This window comes from Corylus avellana, chromosome ca7 (genome assembly GCF_901000735.1).
Source record: "Corylus avellana chromosome ca7, CavTom2PMs-1.0".
Taxonomy (NCBI): Eukaryota; Viridiplantae; Streptophyta; class Magnoliopsida; order Fagales; family Betulaceae; genus Corylus; species Corylus avellana.
Genome location: NC_081547.1, coordinates 25328449 through 25348741, shown reverse-complemented (window position 1 = coordinate 25348741; position 20293 = coordinate 25328449). Strand labels below are relative to the sequence as shown.

The following is a 20293-nucleotide window of genomic DNA, read 5'->3' as shown; positions in this document are numbered from 1 at the left end:
GCAAATAATAGGAATGAAATGCATATTTATTTATATGGTTGGAACAATTCAGAGATATTCAATTAAAATGGGTATGCTTGATAAATTCAATGTTGATCCATTAATTAATTAATTATTAAGGCCCATTATATTTTAGGTATTAATTCTTAATCAATGTTGAATATTTCAACCCAATATATTTGATGAATTATTATTTTGTAATTTAAACAATCATGCATATATCCTTGCCCGATCTTACGTTGTACGAGGCTTAACTGTTTACATTTGTAGCTTTATCTTTGACCTTTGATTTTTTTTTTTTTTTTCTCTAATTATCTTTGACCTTTGATTATAGACCATATAATATGGTCCAGCTGGCTGTTTTCTATTCGTTGGTAGGCCTTGGGCTGAGGCTTCCCAGCAGGTTCTTGGAAAATCCTAACCGTCCAATTGACAATTCTGCGCGGGAAGGGAAACAGCTGCGTTGATGATAACGCGGCAAAGGTACCTGGACCACACGATTTGTTTTCTCATATGGTCGGGAATACCCTTAATTGGTACTTCGCAGCGCTATAATAATATTTATGGAATTTTTTGTAAGAATTTTCTCCAATAAAATTAATCTGAGTTTTATTCCAATAATTTATTCCTCGATAGGGATCCATTTGGCTTAATAATTTTAAGATGTCAACGTTTGATTTTTTCAAAATATAGTTAAGCATTTGATAAAAAGTAATGTTACGTACCATCTTTTTATTCTCTTAAAATTCTTTTAAAACTAATATAATTTTTAAAATCATCGTTGAATTAAAATTCAAGACATTCTTAAACAAAACATTTTTTTTGCAATTTTATTTAAAAACATGCGTTCGGTTAGCAAAATCACAAGACCAAATGCACTCTTAATGGAACATTATTTTAGAGGGGAAAAAAAAATCATACCCAAAAATTCAACATTTTGTCCGGTCATACTAACATGAGAATTTTTATTTATAAGATCTTCCAATAACAACGGGGATTTCATGTAATAAAATTGTCGTGTTGTAATCTTATTACATTATAACAGAGCAATCCTATGTAACCCTATATAAGGGCCTATTTGGGCTCGACCTGTTTGAATAAATATTCAGTCAAAAGTATACAAATGAGTAATTATTAACCGCTTATTGCGTAACTGCTTTGGCATATAGTTTGAAAAAATCATTAACCGTCTAGGTAGATGCGGATCAAAGACTTTTATCACCCAAGCAATCCCTTTGTGAATATAGTTTAAATACAAAGTATTCTCTTTATATTTCCAATACTTAATAGTCTAGAAAGGACAATTATGTCAACTTTCTCCGTTCCAACCACCTTCGTCAGAGCGTTCAACGATCAACAGTGAACCAAGACTCAGCAAGCAATTCTCAACCTGCAAATTGCCATTTCTACCCAAACACGCGCACAATTTATATAATAAATAATAGTAATTTCATATATAATCTCTTATTCTTTTGTTTCTTTTGAAGGCTCAAATCAATCCACGATCTTCGTCTGCAAATCCATGCGTTTCTGAATTTTCAATTTTGTCTTTTTCGATCCCCAGCATTCACCATCCAATCCCAATCACTCGATTCAATCAAATTCCTCTAAGTTCGTGGCTTTAGCCGGAGCGACCCGAATGGGCCCGATGGAGGACCCGAAGGACTCGGTTCTGAGTCGACTCGTGGAGTCGGTGAAGGCGATCTCCGAGTTGCCCGAGTGCGGAAACGCGTGCAAGAAGATGTACGGAAACCTGGTGCGGAGAGTGAAGCTCCTGAGCCCGCTGTTCGAGGAGTTGAGGGACAGCGAAAAGGAGCTCGGGGAAGAGGAAGTCAAGGGCTTGGAATCGCTGAGAATCGCTCTGGATTCGGCTAAGGACGTTCTCGGGTCGGTCAACGGAGGGAGCAAGCTCTACCAGGTAGGGTTTTGGTCGAGTTTAGTTAGTTTCTGTTTGGTCGCTGAGAAAACGTACGAGCGTGTGTTTCTTTTTGTTCGCTTGGGATCAAATGGTGAAGAATTTGGAATTTGTGTTTTCTTATCAGATTGGATTTGGAATTTGCATGTTGAAAAATGAATTTCACAAAGCTGATTGTTTTTTTTTTTGCAAGTAATTCTACTGTCTAATACAAATTAATATATCCATCAATACCGCAAGCTTTGAAGCTGCGAACTTTTACTGTGTCATTTGGCTTAATTTCTTTTCTTGTTTCCCAAACAAGTTAGTTGACAACGTCTCGCTTGTCACAGGCTTTGCAAAGGGAAAAGATTGCAGAGAAGTTTCACCAGGTGACAGAACAAATTGAAGTAGCTTTGAGTGAGATTCATTATGATACTCTTGATATATCTGAGGAGGTTCGCGAACAGGTAATTCTTCAAATCCTAATTATTTTGGAAGAGAATTAACTGCATACATCAAAATATTGACCATTGATCAAAGAAAGTTTTAAGAATAAGTGGGACATTTTTTGCTGATTTCCTTCAGATTGAACTAGTACATACTCAATTCAAAAGAGCCAAAGGAAGAAAAGACTCCCTTGATTTTCAACTGGACATGGATTTAGCCTTGGCACTGAAAGAAAAAGACCTTGACCCTGCCATACTTAAAAGACTTTCAGAAAAGCTGCATCTCAAGACTATCAATGATGTAAAGAAAGAGTCACTTGCATTCCATGAATTAGTTATCTCGAGTAATGGAGGTCCGGGGAACTGCTTTGAAGAAATGTCAACCTTGTTTAAGAAGATTAAGGAGTGGGTACTGGTGGCAAGTCCACAATTTGACACCTCTGAGGGTGAAAAGGGCTTGATTAAACACAGATCTCCTGTTATCCCAGATGATTTCAGATGCCCAATATCTCTTGAATTGATGAAAGATCCTGTGATTGTCTCTACTGGACAGGTATAACCTGGCAGCTGCCTTCACAATTTAAGTCCACAACTATTTATCTGTGTTGATAGCCATTATTAATGAACCTTTACTCTTCTCTTTTTACAGACTTATGAAAGGTCCTGCATTCAAAAATGGCTTGATGCGGGACATAAAACCTGTCCCAAGACACAACAGACTCTGTTGCACACAGCCCTAACACCTAACTACGTTTTGAAGAGTCTGATTGCTTTATGGTGTGAGAGCAATGGTGTTGAGCTACCAAAAAAGCAAGCGAGTTGTAGAAGCAAGAAATTCGGAAGCAAAGCTTCTGACTGTGATCGTGCTGCTGTTGAGGCCTTGCTGGAAAAACTTGCAAATGGGGATCCGGAACAGCAAAGAGCAGCTGCTGGTGAGCTCAGGTTGCTTGCAAAGAGGAATGCGGATAATCGAGTGTGTATCGCTGACGCAGGAGCCATACCACTTCTCGTAGAACTATTATCCTCTCTGGATCCCCGAGCCCAGGAGCATGCTGTTACAGCCCTTCTCAACCTTTCCATCAATGAGAGTAACAAGGGAACAATTGTAAATGCAGGAGCCATACCTGATATAGTAGATGTGTTGAGAAATGGCAGCATGGAAGCTAGAGAAAATGCAGCTGCAACTCTTTTCAGTTTATCGGTAATAGATGAGTACAAGGTGAAAATAGGGGCGGCAGGGGCTATCCCAGCTCTTATAACGTTGCTTTGTGAGGGGACCCCTAGAGGGAAAAAAGATGCTGCCACCGCTATTTTCAATCTTTCAATCTACCAGGGGAACAAGGCAAAGGCTGTAAAGGCTGGTATCGTGGGCCCACTAATGAGATTGTTGAAGGATGCTGGGGGTGGGATGGTGGATGAAGCACTAGCAATTATGGCCATTCTTGCTAGTCATCCTGAAGGGAAGACGGCAATTGCCCAGGCCGACCCAATTCCTGTTCTGGTGGAGGTTATTAGAACTGGTTCCCCACGCAATCGAGAGAATTCTGCTGCAGTACTGTGGTCTCTATGCACAGGTGATTTGGAGCAGTTGAAACTAGCAAGGGAGGTTGGTGCGGAAGAGGCACTGAAGGAACTCTCGGAGAACGGCACCGACAGGGCAAAGAGAAAAGCTGGAAATATTTTAGAGCTCCTTCAACGAATGGATGATGAGGAGGTGGATTCATAGAATCCCAAGTGTGCGTTTTAGAAGTATTTTACTGCTATTTTTCGGATGAAAGTATAGCTCCTCAATATGCTCAAGAAAGCAGGAAATCCATCTGAGTTGTCTAAGAATATATACTTCCATCAGTTCAGTGCTTGGCTTGGTGTTCATGCAGAAACAAGTATGCGTGTGGGCTGGGAGGTGGTGTTTAAGATGGGTTGTAGTTCATCCAATAGTTTGCATCCATGAAAAGTGAGAAAAATAATCGATTGTTCCACTTCCAAAATTTGACTAGCATTTTCAGGACTTGGTCTTTTGCAACAAGGGGCAGCATGACAATCAACGTTGATTTTCAGAAAATTTTCATGCCTTATACGGGTTTTGTAAGAGGAACTGGATTAACGAGGTACATTTGTAACTCTACCTGTCTTGCTTCATCAACTTTATCTGTTGTTGTATATGCTTTTCACAAAAAGAAAGAAAAAAAAAAGTATCAGGTCTCATATCTATTCATGTGTAAATCAGAACTAAATATAAATGTTGCTGTATGTTATTGGCAATGTCTATTTATGTTACAGTGATAAAATTTATGGAGGTGAATTATTTCAAGGATTAGTGAAATATGTTCTTCAGTGAATTATTTCAAAGCTTTTTAGGATTTTATTTAAGGGAAAAATGTATAATTTGTCATGTGGCTTGAAGTTTTGACAAATAGCTCTCTAGGGTTTAAAAAGTGACGAAACACTCTTTGAGAGGTAAAGAAAAAAAAGAAAGAAAGAAAGAAAAAAAAAAAGGTCTCTGCTGTCACAAAAATTGTTAGAAAACATTAATGAACCACATCAGCACCAATCATAATGTGACATGTGTTATTTATGCAAAAAAAAAAAAAAAAAAAAAAGTATTAAAAAATTAAGGGAGTAGTCGAGCCACCCATTGGGCTAAATGAGAGGTGGCCGAACCACTCCAAGGTTAATCACTTTTCATTTTCTTAGTAACCAGTCGTTCTTCGTTTGTGGCGTTTAACAATACAAGAAACCAAGAGCTCAAAGTCCACTTTACAAACGACTTCTACAGCAATAAATCTGGCAATGACAAAGTCCATTCCAATTCCAACAGTTACAAAGAATTGTTAATGTTAAGTAGTGTGGCTGCCTTTATTTATATAGCAATAATTGTTATTGCTATTATAATAGACTTGTATGTATGTCACCCCCGAGATTAGTCGGAACGAAGTTTCAAATACCCGGTGCCAAATAAAAAAAAAAAAAGACTTGTATGTATGCCTTTATTTATATGAACGGAGAAGTCTCCTCCAAGAAGTGAGTGAGAAACGATCATAATTAAGAGAAATTTGAGTTCCATCATATTTTAGGTATTAGTTCTTTATCAATGGAAAATATTTCAACCGCAATATATTTGATGATTTTTTTTTTAGAAATATGAACAATCATGCGTCCGGACATGATCTTATGTTGTATGAGGCTTGTACTTCGGTTAATGGCAATAAATATTACCTTTTGTGGTTGTTACATTTGGCTATTTCCTATCCTCTTAAAATTTGATGTTATTAATGTATTTCTTTATTTTCAAAAATTGGTTGAACTTCTGTTTTGATTGAAAATTCAAAACCTTGCAAAGTCTTCATACGGTTCTTTTTTCTCAAGGGATCGCTCATTGTGTTACTTATCTTCATACTCACCACCAAAATAGAATGGTTGAGAGCGCAAACATCATCATCTTATTAAAACCGGTCTTTCACTTTTTGCTCATAATTTTATTCCCCAATCTCATTAGGATGATGCTTTCATACTAAGTGTTTTTTAATCAATCGCCTTCCCTCACCAATCGATTCACATAAATCTTCCTTTGAGTTGCTTTTCCAAATTTCACTTGATCTTTCCTTTTTATGTGTGTTTGATTCGGCTTGTTGGCCTCTCTTGTGCCCATACAATAAACACAAATTGGATTTTCGTTCCTAAACTAGTGTTTATGAGGCATAGTTCATCCAATATGTCTCAAACCTCTCAGATTTTGTTAAACCACACAAAATCAAACCTTAAATCACCAGAGTTCAAAGTTGCAAAGGAGGCTTGATAGAAGATTGGCTTGAATTCTAGAGCTACCACGGTAAGAAACAAACAAGTAGTTTGTTGGGTACACATCAGGTTTTTACTACAAACATTTTCCAAGTATAAACTAATTGTAATATAATCTTCTATAGTGGAAAAGTTTGAAGGAATTTGGTCACCTCCGGATTGATTTTGCTGTTGAAGTGTTCTTCAAAAAATTTCCATTTCTTTGATATCTTTATTGCTTTATTTGATTTTGGTGATTGTGTGCTTGCAATATTTTTATTGGTTTTGATTTTTGAAACCCACTTATTCCCCATTCTAGATGTTGTTTGGGGTTGTTGGGTAAATTTCAATGTATATAAAAACTAAAGTCAATATCAGTACATGTTGGTGACGTCCATGTTTATAACAGTAACAAAATATTGAAAGGGTGGAATATTTTCATTCACAGTTCTGTTCTGTGCTTGAATACTCTCATTTTCAATTTTCTGGCAACAGCGACTGACACCAAAGTCGTACCAAAGGAGAGTGGACTGCCACTTTCTTTTTCTTTTTCATTTTATAGTCAAAGGAGGACCGACTGCCATTTGATCCCTCGCAAAGTCATTACAGGAAAACGGAGCAACGGCAAATGATACTCTCTCAATAAGCTAACAAATACATCATCACTTTCATTGCCAATAGACTTTACAAAAATAAAATTAAAAAAACAAACAAACAAACAAGCAAACGGACAGATGAAAAAAAATCTTACACCTCAGCCCAACTTCTCAATGAATGTTTCAGCTAAGGTGTGGCCACTAACAATTTTGGTTGTCCCAACAATCAGATCGTATGCCATCCCTTCCTGCAAGCACAAATTATTGAGAAACCTATAAATAAGGACAAAACTAAACATAATTGTAACTGGTTTAACTGGTCTGAACCACTAACATGATGCACAGTTTTCATGAAATTGATCGCGTCTAACAAAATTAAATCTCCGATTGGACACATACAGAATAGACTGATGCACAAAAAACAATCATGGCCAGTAGTCATCTTAAGAAATTTCAAATTTGAAGTTTGAAAAACATGTATTCTTAATTGCGCCCTTTCGCCTTTATAAATTTCGATTGCTTATTGAAAAAAAAAAGTGCATGTATTGTTATGAACCAAAAATTATCGAATCCAATTAGTAGATTCGGGATATGCACTAAGTTTACATACCTGAGCACTGAGAAATCGAAGAGCAGCAATCTCCGCAAATGTTACCCCTCCAATGAAGACAACAAGAACTATGGAGCGCCTTCCATCAGTAACTCTGTAAGTTTGTTAAAGCATCACAATAAAGGAAATGGATTGTATTATTTGCATTTGAAAATGATTTTTGCAGTAAAAATTTAGTGACAACTGCTTCAGTAATAGAAGTTCCTTCCCTTGAAAACTATTTAGCAGGAAAACAAAAATCTAAACAACAAAAACGACATAGATATCAAGAATTTCATTGCCCTATAATCATAAATAATTAAATAGCCCAATATTGCTTCTTAGCAATCAGCAAAGTTCAATTTTCCTGCATCTGGACTGGTTTCTTGCAATTAAAAGAGTTGGTACTACTACAGAAAACGTGACCCCTCAGAAGAATGCCAATAGCGAAAGAAAATCCTAGATAGAAGGAATAATGAAACATACTTGTCCGTATTGGCTGAAGCTCCCTGCAAGGTGTCAAATGATTGGCTGCTTGAGAATCTGCCCTGTAAAATAGTACAACATGATTACAAACTTGAATTGCAAAGGGGAGAGAGAGAGCAAGAGAGTGAATAAATAATTGAGAGGGATTTACTCTTTTTGTTTCTGAATGTGGTCCGGGTAGCAGCTTCAAAATTTCTTCTATAGGACGCCTGAAGGGTCAAATTGTCACATTTGAGAAAGAAAAAATTGCCTATATAGTGCAAACTCAAAATCCAAAATAAAAGATAAGTTGGAACAATTGCAGTCATTGTTGTAATGGTGTCTTGACTTTTATCTCATGGACCCAATGTATTTCTATAGGCCCTAAAATAAGTGGGGTACACGGGATCAAGAAAGGCCATGTTCCAATGCCATACAATCCAGAGGTCCACATGTTAGACACCTGTCTAGTAAAGAAACTTGTCTCAGCAACCTAAAACATACAAAGGTAATAAAGCCTTAGATCTTGTCCTAACAATCACTCTTTGCAGGACCAGACATATATAAACATTACGCAAAATTCGAACAAGGCATCCTTGCTTTGTTACACAACACAAGAAAGCATAATAAGCTTGTCTGCTACAAGCCTTCAAGGCAGAGGCTGTGTCCCCCATGTTTCAAATGTCAAAACAATAAAATAGCAAAGCTTTTAATATACAGAAATGCAATTGCCTACAGGTGTGTATGGGTGTACGTGTGCATGCGTGTAAATTTGGGAAGTCCTATTGAAGTTAGAATATTTGCAGAAAAAACCTTCATATGGTATTTATGAAGATAAATCAACACACCCCAGAAATCCAGGAATCACATGATGTGTGAACACACCAAAAACCTAATTGGCTTTTTATCACTCAATGTGGAAATTTTAGAATTCTGTCAATCCAAGGAACATGGAGCCAAGCCTGTCGATTTAAGATAAACCATTAAAGCATGGTGGGACTAGTGATCCACTATCAGGAGATCAGTCCCAGTGGCTGCTCCCAATCACATTGAACTTGCTTAGCTTTTGAACCATATAACAGTTAGGGTTTTATTTTTCTTTCAAAATCAAATTGACAATTAGGAATATTAACAATCCTAGACTTAAAACCAGGAAAAATCAAATTTCATGTTTTCCATCATTTGTGCTGGTCCCAATTCCAAAAGTTGAACTCCTACAAGATCCATGCTGAGAAGAACTGATGAAAGAAAGACACTAATCTATACTGCTCATGACAAGACTCTAAGAAATTTAGCAAATAAGAATCAACCTCACCATCCAGATCGAACAGCATGCTGAATGAGCCGAATACTAAGAGGTGCATATCCAGAAAATACATAGGCAATATCATTGGGGCTGTTACATAAGAAAACACTTAAAAAGTTAATAAGAAAGACAACAGACAAATTAAATAAAACCAATAACATTTTATATGGCTAGAATAAGATAAATGTATTCTATTTTCCAGCGTAAAGTAGTTCCACATACTGCAGAATCTATTTCAGCAATATGAAAGGATCCAAAGAATTTAAGAGAGAATATTGATCCAAATTATGATCTTGTCCATCATTCTATTATAGATTGCTTCTGCCCACCCAGTAAGTAAGTCAGCATCAGCTGAAATCGCTTATTATTAAATGTCCATGATGCTGTCCAGTGCATCCCTTAGTGTCTGGTTTCAGACACCATGAACGAAATGAATGACTGTTACGATGGCTACGTAATGCAGATGCCTTAGTAGTTGTGCCATTTAATGAAATCAGGGAAATATATACTAAAAGGACAGAAATCAATGTGATGGGTGTAAAACGTGCAGGTTATGAAACCATCACCCTGCATGTAAATGTGTATCACACTCTTAAGATTTTCAATTACGAAGCAGAACCAAATCACATTGTCTAAGAAGAAATACTTGGCTGTGTCAGTGTCATCAACCACAAGTTGCAGAGCTCGTTTGATTGTAAGCCAGTTGCTTTTTGAATCCTGCAAGGTTCAGATGATGTCACCATGAATCCAGTAATTTGATAAGAATCCAGTTAATACGGTCAATAGACTATGCGAATCATCTATAGGAAATGCTTGATTTTTGTTTTCAATGATAGTAAACATGGACACCCAATGGGTTGTAAACCACGATCTTATCCTCCATCCAATTCTTTTTATGGGTAAAGTGTCATTTGAGCTAGAGCTCATTAGAATACAAAATGCTAGATTATGAAGGGAAAATGATACCGAACCTGCTTTTTAAACAATCCAGCTTTTTCTAAATTATTCAGTGTGGCCATGTGCTCAAATCCGTAGCTGTGGAGTAGTTCTCTCCTATACCAACAGTTCAAAAATATCTATATATATAAAACACTCATAAAAGTTCTTCAGTAAAAATTGCTATAAAAATCAATAGCCAACAAAATCAAAATATGGAATATCACAAGGACTTAAAAATAATGATAATATGCATGCTATCCTTGCCTCAAATGGTCAAAATGCTTTTTAGGCAACCCAGAATTTGTAATAGAAAATAAGATGAGAAGACGTAGGACGTTGACAAGAGGCTCCTGCTTATGGATCATTTCTTCAATGTATTCAAAGCATCTGCATCAGTTTCATACTTTTGGAAATTAGGATCTAGGGGACTGCCAATCCACAAACCATATCTTTGACAAATTGAAAAGAATAAATCTTGAGAAATAACTTCAAGATACCAGAAGAAATGCACAGATTCTTATAACCAAGACAAGATAAATGATACAATTGCTTAAAAAAAGTGACATGTCAGCTATTCCGTAATGATACTGATATAATCACTAATTGAGAAGGGGAAAAAAGACAATAATACTCGATTGAGTTTTGAAGTGAGCTGCAAGTAAAAGATGCCAGCATCCGACAAAAAAAAAAGTACAAATTTCTTTCAGCAGAGTGGCTCGAAAGCTCTGATGCATTCCAAAGAAGAAAATATAAGTCCAAAAGCAGTTTCCACTTTTTGAAAGTTAAACAAATGTCAGTAACAGAAAGGTACTATTGGAGATAATCGAAATGAAGCTGATTGTCAAATAAACCAAACATAATGCGTGACCTAAAGCAGAACATAAATTCTTCTGAAATTCAGTAAACCATTCACACCCGAATTATACAGCACATAAGCATGCTTTTGTAATTGAGTCTAGTCACAATATTATAAAATGAAAAGCATAAAATCACTGCATGTATCAAGTTGTCAAAAGTGGTTGATAACAGTATTAAATCAGCTCACATGTCATAACTCTGTCCCTCAACAATAGTGTGTTCCATGTCAAGTTGCCCAAGAAATGTTGGCTTTGATGTGCACGTCGACAGATGCTGAGCAAGATTTATGTGCCTCTAAAGCAATAATTACCAGCAAATTAAGATCAATTGGAAACACCTGTTTTAAATCTCCAAAATGAAAATTAAAAACAGGAAAAAATACATACAGTCATTTCTGGCAAGGAATTCAGCTTTCTGACAAAGTCCTTTAGTTCAGAAACTGTCTGTGTCTGTGCATTATATAGCAGTCCATTAGAAAACATTAACAAAATCATTAAAATGTACGGAAAGGGAAGCCCTTAGTGATTTGAGGATAGAAACGTATGTGCAGTACAATACTAAAGGTTGATCGGGCATCATTGACTCAGAAATATTTCCTCAATTCTGTGGTTGAATTATTCAAGCCTACATGCAATGGCATCCTAGCTTGTAATTAAAAACTATAGCTACTACATGTTTTACTAAGGAATATGACTTTTATGGCAGAGAAATTGGACAAATTTATTTCAGAACTAACATAAGTTTCATGCACATATTCAACTCGGCCGCAAACATAAGTGTGAAAGAGAAGCCATGTTCAGATGTTAAACCATTCACTTACAGTTGTTGTCATCTCTGTATAGTCCTGTTTCATGGATGTTGCTTTCTGACGTAGAATCTGCAATCATACTGCAAATGGCAACTAAGAAAATGGAACTCCAAGAAAAACAACGATAGTTTTTCAGAGACAACTGACACGAGAGAAAGATTTGGAAATAGAAGTATAAGCTATAATGGAAAGTAACATAAACTGGTTAAAATAGATCAACCTGGACAACAACTTCGAAGTTGAGATCCCTTATCTCCTTAAACAGCTTGTCACTAAAATTCAAACCACCAGCAGTAAATGAATATGCCAAGAAGAAGAGAGAAAAATTAAAAAGACAAAAAAAGAAGAGCAACTAAACAACCAAGAAGGAAAAGATCTATTTGGGTTAGTGCTATAGTTGCATCATTCCTCTAAAGGCTAGGAAGAAAGTGGCTATCCCATTCCTTTCAAATGCCAAACAATTGACTTTATCCATCTCACTTTTACAACAAAAGAGAAAAGATGGCTTCTTTCCTTCATCTTTCTTCATGAAACCACAAGCAGACGAAATGACAACACTCAACCAATCAAGTAATTTTCCTTCCACAAAAATTGTCACCTTTTCTAATTGGTTTCTTTTTGTTATTTATATTTTTTATTCTCTTTTTTGGATTTACTCTACATTTTTTTTTTCTTTAAGCAACTTAAGTCTTAATTATTGACCATATTCTAGGGAAATCAATATGATTAAATATTCAACCATATCCCAACTCATCCAACCACCAACCCCCGCCCCCGCTTTCAATTGCCAGTATAATTTCATGACCATTATTGGTATTGGTTAAATACGATAGAGGGTACTAGTTTCATCCTATAGGTTATTCTGGAAACTAACATTTCATAACAGATAGAGAAACAATAGAAACTGCATAAACACTTTGAAACTCTCAAGTTTTGGAATTTCAAAGATGTTTTGTTCCATGCTCATGTGAAACTAAAAGGTTTATTCCTTGCTGTCCACATAGGGTCTGCCAAGAAGTTGTACACTTGTTCCTCTGTTTGGCTGCCTTTCTAGCAAATTATGCATATTATAGTCAATTATACATATTACATTCTAATATAATTCTTTTGATTCATAAGGGAGATAATTTTTAGAAAGAAATGACATTTCTTTTTTTTTGATAAGTAAAGAAAGAAATGATATTTCAACATTATTCATAACTACATACATACATAATTCATGGAAAACTCTAGGCTTTGCTCCAGAGGCTTAGCCACCATTTAGAACATTAATTATTTAACCATATTTGAGGGAAACAAAGTCCATATAATCAGAAACAATAATGATATCCCTCGTCACACACCACGAATGGCTTCTAGACCACCTTCTCTCAAAATGTGGGTCCCACCTTGTGAGAGGGGATAATGTGGAAGAAACCAATCAAAGTGTGAAAATAGTATTTTCTTAATTTAAAAATAATAAAGAGCAGCAAGATATATGAAGTGGAGACATTAATTTACCTTGAATTAAGTGGAACTTTTATCTTTTTCCCCTCTTGTTGGACACCCATGATAGATGAATCAAGCTCCACAGAACCATTATTGATACGCAGAAACTGCAGTGAACCTATTAGAGAGAGCTTATAACAAAATCCATATAACCAGAAATAACATATATCCAATTTCAATCCCACACAGGAAAGTATTAAAGATAATTTCTCTTGAGCTGCTACAATTTAGCTATCGCATAAATAAAACCAAAACTATCTGATGCTAACACAAATGGATGTTCAGTAGTATTATAAGTCCCAGTAACTTAATTCTAACCAGCATGTATATAACATAAAGAAAATTTACAATGTTTAGAACACAGCTAAATTCCAAATTTACATAAAAAAGAAATACATATTTGACCTCAATCCTCCAAGCAGGAGATTGGAGGCACCCCCTGTTGGGGTCAGGGTGGGGAGTGAAAGACTTCAATAAGCTGATTGAACTTGTACAAGGAAATCATGAGGAATATAATTTGTTATCCCCATCAATCACAGAATTCCAGTGTCATGCTATATCATGCCATAAACAATTATACATAGCATAAATATGGACTTCCTTTGTTGATTACTTATCCATACATCAGCTTACCTCATCAAGCAGCCCTTCATATGTTAATTGAGAGCACATAGGAGTAACCATATCCACCTGCAGCCAAGGATAGCCAACTTTAAGCAAAAGCATGAATCTATATAACTATAGACATGATAAATCTACAACTAAGTATGTAATACAGTAATAGTAGCTCAAAATGAGAATTAGTTTAAAACCTTTTTTATATGAGAATCAATCATTGATGTCTGACAATTCTTAACAAGAATTTATTATTCCTCAATTTATTATCAACTTCTCTATATTTCTTTACATCCTTCTTCCTGTAAGAAACTTGAAATCTGGTATTAAGGAATAGCAATAAGCATTAAGACTGAAGACTGTGTTCATCCAGAATACTTGACAAGAGCCTACAAAAATATGTTACACCTTTAAGAAATTGGTTCAATTTTAAGAATGAGACAGATTCAAATCTAAACCAAAGCGTAAACCCCTTCTTTGTGGTAAGTAAGCACAAATGTACATGTCACTAATTTAATGAAGTAAACTGTAGAGGGAATTGATGTATATAAAGTATTGGTTTCTGAATTTGGGGTCAAGGGTATTGTTGTTGATTTTTGTTTTGGGCTTGTAGTGCAGTTAGTTGGGCTTAGTCTTTTTCTTTTATAAGTAAAGTTGGGCTTAGTCATCTTTTGGCTTATATGTCACTTCAGGTCAGACCCCACTAATTAGGCGGCTTCTCTTGTACTATTCCTATGTGTATGGGGTTGCCTTGCGCTTTTAATAATATCTCGATTACTTACAATAAGAAATGTCACTTCAGGTTAGTTTTAATGGGTCTATGGATTAATTTTAGGACCAACCATACTGGCCTTATTCTCCAAGTCCACTAGGTTTAAGAGAAGAATTGACCACAGAACCTCAGATCATATAAACCAGCAGAATTGATTCAATCGAAGAAGATTCATAATTCACCAAGAACTTCTTTTACTTTGTGTAGGTTATATAGAGGGTGAGTTTGGTATTTGGATATATCATGAATGATTGATTATGAGACCATGTAAATGGAACTTATTCATTTCTATTATGAAATGTTTATACAGTAAGAGTAAGGGTTGATCGACTAAGTATTCAACTTTCTTATTAGAGTCCCCCCTCTAGGGAATTCACTGAGTTTTAAATGTATAGATAGGCAAAGAGTTTGCTAGTACTCCAAGAATGAGGTAGGTAAAGAAGATTTACAATGTCTAAAACACATTAGTTGCATATTTTTATTTATTTTTTTAAAATTTATATATATATAAGTAAATGAAGGTCATTAAAAACCAAAGGGCGCACCTCCGAGTACACCGGAAGCATACAAGAGAAACACCTATCTAGAAAAAAAAAACATTTCAAAAAAAAAAAAAAAAAAAAGCGAGAGAGGAAAGTCATGAAAACTAGAAATATGAAAACAATCACAAGCAGCTATCCATTGAAAAAGGGTATGGAAAAAGAATGTCTTTAGCACCACCACCGTCCTCTCACTATCTTTAAAGCTCCGGTCATTTCTCTCTCCAAATGCACCACATCAAATAGAGAGGAATCATCTTCTATATAGCTACACTTTAAGAATTACCAAACTGCCCTCTCCAACAAGCGAGGAGATCTCTCACACAACAAGGCATGACCCACGCTAAACTAAATAACCCAAAAAATAAAGCTTTTCTACACCATCTTGTTTCAAATTGATGGAATACAACTTATTGAAAAATAAAGAAAAGAATTCCAACTAATAATCATGTGCCGTTCTAACTGAGGAGAGCCATTAGAAAATTGAAGATGATCAATCATGGAAGGATCCCTAAGGCAACCAGTGCTATACAACTCCGAAAACGCTACCTTAAAGGGTTGTTCCTCACACCACAAGCTATGCCAAAAATTAATCTTGGAGCCGTCACCCACCTTAAATCTAGAATATCTCGAAAACTCTTCTCAACCCCTCGTAATGAATTTCCGAAGATCCACCCTATATGACCAAATGACTTCATTAGAGCACCACTATAACGCCCCACCCCCAATGACACACAATATTATCCGCTTTTGGCTCTCTCGAACTAGACTTTCCAGTAGGTCACTCATCCTAGTACTACTCTCGCATAAGCTCACTTAACTGCGGAGTTCTAATGGGATCATGACCATCACGGCTTTAAAATGCGTTATTATCATGAAGGAGGTAAGTATACATATAAGCACATCTCCATCTCCATACCCAGGTAATGTGAGACGCCACAATCACCTCCTCTTGGGACTCAGCGTCCTCACTGGCGACCCTCATGGGATCATCCCATTCTTGGCATCCCAGCGAGTGCCCGCTGGCGACACCCATGGGCTTGTGCACTGTGATGTCCCACATTGCCTAGGCATGGAAAAGATGATGTGTTTATATGAAATATACTCTCTCTAAATGGTATGAGGCCTTTTGGAGGTAAATCCAATAATAAAACCGTGCGGGCTTAGCCCAAAGCGGACAATATCATACTACTTGGAGCAGGGGTGTTACATTATAGTATCAGAGCCATAGCACAGCTTGAGATGGGGGAAGCGTGCACAAGCCCATGAGGGTCGCCAGCGAGGACGCTGGGTCCTAAGAGGGAATGATTGTGACGTCCCACATTGCCTGGGCATAGAAAAGATGATGTGTTTATATGGAATATACTCTCTCTAAATAGTATGAGGCCTTTTGGGGGTAAACCCAATAATAAAACGGTGCGGGCTTGGCCCAAAGCGGACAATATCATACCACTTGGAGCAGGGGTGTTACATGCACGCTCCCCCCATCTCAGGTTAGGTAATGACTCTAATACCATTTGTAACACTTCACCCCATTGACACACAATATTGTCCGCTTTTGGCTTCTCCGAACCAAACTTCCCAGGAGGTCACCTATGCTGGTACCACTCTCACATAAGATCGCTTAACTGCGAAATTCTGATGAAATCATGACCATCACCTTTAAAACACGTTATTATCATTAAGGGTGTAAGTATACATATAAGTATATCTTTATCTCCATGCCCAAGCGATGTGGGACGCCACAACCACCCACCCCACTAACTACCATATTTAACGACCACAACCATTCTACAAAGAGCCTTTCTCTCATAAGAGAAACACTATAACCACCTCCTCATAAGGGCTCAGTTGAACATGAGCAAATTCCGAACTCTCAAACCCCCTTTGTGATCAAAGAACACACCTTGGACTAGCTTACTAGGTGAAATTTGACCTCTTCAATCATACCTTCCCACAATAAATTCCACTGTAACTTCTTAATTTGATTGGCAATGCTAGTTGGGAGGGGAAACAAAGACAAGAAGTAGGTAGGCAAGTTAGACAAAGTGCTCTTGATTAAGGTAATCCTATACCCCCTTTAGACAATTACAGCCGTTTCCAACCAGCCAAACGACACTCAACCTTCTCAATAATGTCATTGCAAATAGATTTGGCTTTGAAAGAAGCACCCAAAGGAAGACCTAGGTACTTCATGGGCAAAGAATAGACCCTGCATCCCAAGATTCTAGCCAAGTCTTCTATATTATTCACAATACCTACAGGAACAAATTCTGACTTAGCCAAATTGATCTTCAAGCTCAAGACAATTTCAACATATAGTTGCATATCATTTGCAACTAGCATAAGATTGAGTCATAAAATATACAATGAAATAGACAGAGATAGAGCGACAAGAAAGATACCTCCCTATCTAAAAGGATGAGTGTATTTATCTCTGGCACAACCATCTGAAGAATATAAAAAGAAAAAAAATCAATGGGATGCAATGTAGTGAACATCATTTGGTAAAAACACATTTTTAGGCTAGTCTACTTGAAAAGGAGCTTGAAGTAATGCATAATTACATCAGAAGAGTTAACCGGTTCCTCTACTTGCATGCGGTTTAGGATATCTGCAACACGAACTGATGCTTTGCCTTTCGCCCTCACATTCGGCACCACCCCAAAAGAGAACTAAGACACAAATAAATGTAAAACTTTCAATTAAAGGAAAAAATTACAAATACGAGCATATATATCATTATTAAATGTTTATGTTAACAAAAGTCTTTTTTGATTTGAAATAAATATTCTAACTTTATAGGTTTATATTGTTCTAACGCTTAATCCTTTACATGAAAAACGAAATTACATTCCAGAAATCACACAACCTCAAGCTTGTGAATGGATTTTGCGATATGCCAAAGTGAGGTAGTATCACCATCAACTTGGCTTTCCTAGCATATGAAGAAAAAAAACACAGAAAAAAAATAAAGACATTAGAAGCCCAAAGAGATAATTAACATAAATCCACAGCAAGTAGACAAAGCAATTTTTTCCATACTTTATAAGCAAGATCGAGTTCAAAGGATAATACATCCTCTTCCAATGGAACAACATACAACGGGTACTCCCCTATAGTTATCAAGTGATGAATGTTTTCCTCTTCAAGGACCTGCAAAACCAAAAGGATACTTACAGCCAATGCACGCATATTGAGATCATTGAACTCATAGCTTAAGTTGTTCAACCACATCAACTACCAAAAAATGTCTACCTTCTCACATGCAACTGCGCGGCGAGGGACAAAATAAACATAATATTCCCTTTGAAGTCCTTTTGATATATCGTTATGAACATTTGAACATATAAATTTCATCAAATCAAGCTGAGAACGGAGAAGGTAAACCACTTTGGTGCAGTCAGTCTGAATTGGTTCAGCTGAAAGATGCCGCAATTCGACCCCATGTTCCTGTTTGTAATTAGCAGCAATTTCTCAAAAATAGAAGTTAAAGGCAACATTTAACGGACTATAATTTTTTTAAAGCAGAGCTTGTTTCAACGGACTACAATTTTTTTAACCAAATCTTTTCCAAGACAATAGAACGCCTAAAAGGACACATTATTAGTCCATAATATGCTTAATCGATTACACATTGTAGTAAGTTAGTGTAATTTTTTTCATATTCTAAATTCTATTAGAACCCTTTTTTTTTTTTGGATAAATCTAAGTTCTATTAAAACTAACAAAGCCTAATAGACACAAAAATACGTAACTAAAGTTGAAGAGAAATGCCTTTAGAAGTGATGTCTGGATGATCAATGAGAGAGAGCCGCCGAGCTTTGGATCGATTATCAAGCACTTTTTCCCTCGATTCTGTAAACCCCGCCAAACAAAATAAGTAAAAATCGGTATTCAGTATCATTTCTAACCAAATTTAAGCCCTATGATTTTCTGATTTATACGCCAAACAACAAAAATAAAGTACAATTCTAAATCTAAAATTTTAAATATCCACGACTTCTATTGGCTATTTTCTTTTCTCGGTGTTTTCTCGGTAACCAAACAGATAAATAATAAAGTAAGACTCACATTCTTGAGGATGTTTATGAGCTCCTTCTGAGACTGTTCCCTGAAAATGATCCAAAGAAAGAAGCAAACAATAGCTGAATTGATTATAAAAATGAGTGTCGACGAAAATAAAAATGAGAAATTAGGGCTTGTGTACCTGAGGGATGTGAAATTGAGAGGAGCATTGTCTAGGTTCGGAATCTGAGCCATTGGAGCGAAATGTCTCTCTCTGTACGAGCTGAGAATTTCTCTCGTCTGTGCTGTGCGAGGAAGATGCTCGCCGAGTCGAATGCTTGGAATTGAGCGTGCCAGCGTGGAAACTACTTCTTGGGCTTTCACTTGTTTTCTTGGGCCTGCTTGTTTGAACGGTGATGGGTGGGCTTGGACCTGGTTCCCATTTTAATCAATAGATTTTGAAAAAAGTTGTCAGTCACGAGCGAGCCATGCAGCTTTATTAGCTCGTTGGAACATGGGCGGTGGATCCACGTACTGACGTACACACGTAGAACTACTCAAAAGCTTCAATATATTATCTTTAAATGACGAAATGCAGATGCAATTGTCGGGATTATCCCTTTGAAACGTGAAATATATATTCATAATTAGATAAAGTTTTTCTGAATGAATTTTTGAATTAAATCAATATATTATTTTTTCATTAGAATTTAGAATATATTTTTTTACAAAATTTCATAATGAAAAAAAAAAAAAAAGCTTGATTGCAATAAAAAGTCAATCTTTTATCCATTTTAATTTTTTATTGTTTAAAATCTATTAATTTTAAAATCAAAATTAAAATGATAAAAAATTAATAAATTAATTAAAAATTAAAAATGGGGTGATTGGCTCCCCCGTTGAGCCTTGGAAGTGGCCGAACGACCTCAAAGCCACCCCATTGCCCTTAGGAGTGGCCCAAAAGAAAAAGAAAAATTAAAAATAGGTTTAGTGGGTTTGGCTCTTGAGGTGGCCAATCCACTCTCAAGGGCCATGAGGTGACTTCGACCACCCCTACTAGCCACCCCCAGGGCTCAACTGGGTCGGCTGGGGTGGTCAATCACCCCTTTTTATTTTTTTATTTTTTATTATTTTAATTTTGATTTTAAAATTAATAAATTTTAAACAATGAAAAAAAAAAAAAGGGGTGC

General features: G+C 36.3%; 3 protein-coding genes across 3 annotated transcripts in view; 2 read left to right on the top strand and 1 right to left on the bottom strand.

The window, feature by feature from the left end:
* LOC132188054 (lysine-specific demethylase ELF6-like) overlaps window positions 1-467 on the top strand; it is a 4724-nt gene extending 4257 nt beyond the window's left edge. Inside the window, exon 5 of the mRNA XM_059602467.1 lies at window positions 379-467. Coding sequence (XP_059458450.1) covers window positions 379-467 — 89 coding nt within the window. The remainder of the gene's footprint in view (window positions 1-378) is intronic.
* Window positions 468-1304: 837 nt separating this feature from the next.
* LOC132187180 (U-box domain-containing protein 14) lies at window positions 1305-4660 on the top strand. Its single transcript, XM_059601399.1, has 5 exons — window positions 1305-1444; window positions 1565-1918; window positions 2248-2364; window positions 2483-2896; window positions 2993-4660. The coding sequence occupies exons 2-5, from the start codon at window positions 1640-1642 to the stop codon at window positions 4067-4069; spliced, it is 1887 nt and encodes a 628-aa protein (XP_059457382.1). The 5' UTR covers window positions 1305-1444; window positions 1565-1639; the 3' UTR covers window positions 4070-4660.
* A 1972-nt stretch (window positions 4661-6632) lies between these two features.
* Window positions 6633-19437, bottom strand: LOC132186498 (vacuolar protein-sorting-associated protein 33 homolog). Its single transcript, XM_059600476.1, has 22 exons — window positions 19306-19437; window positions 19170-19209; window positions 18873-18953; window positions 18354-18548; window positions 18141-18251; window positions 17968-18033; window positions 17663-17770; window positions 17501-17545; window positions 13803-13859; window positions 13182-13276; window positions 11902-11953; window positions 11694-11750; window positions 11260-11322; window positions 11061-11167; window positions 10280-10402; window positions 10048-10129; window positions 9723-9793; window positions 9086-9166; window positions 7943-8000; window positions 7792-7853; window positions 7327-7420; window positions 6633-6964 (listed from the first exon to the last, which is right to left on the bottom strand). The coding sequence occupies exons 1-22, from the start codon at window positions 19356-19358 to the stop codon at window positions 6875-6877; spliced, it is 1791 nt and encodes a 596-aa protein (XP_059456459.1). The 5' UTR covers window positions 19359-19437; the 3' UTR covers window positions 6633-6874.
* Window positions 19438-20293: the final 856 nt, after the last annotated feature.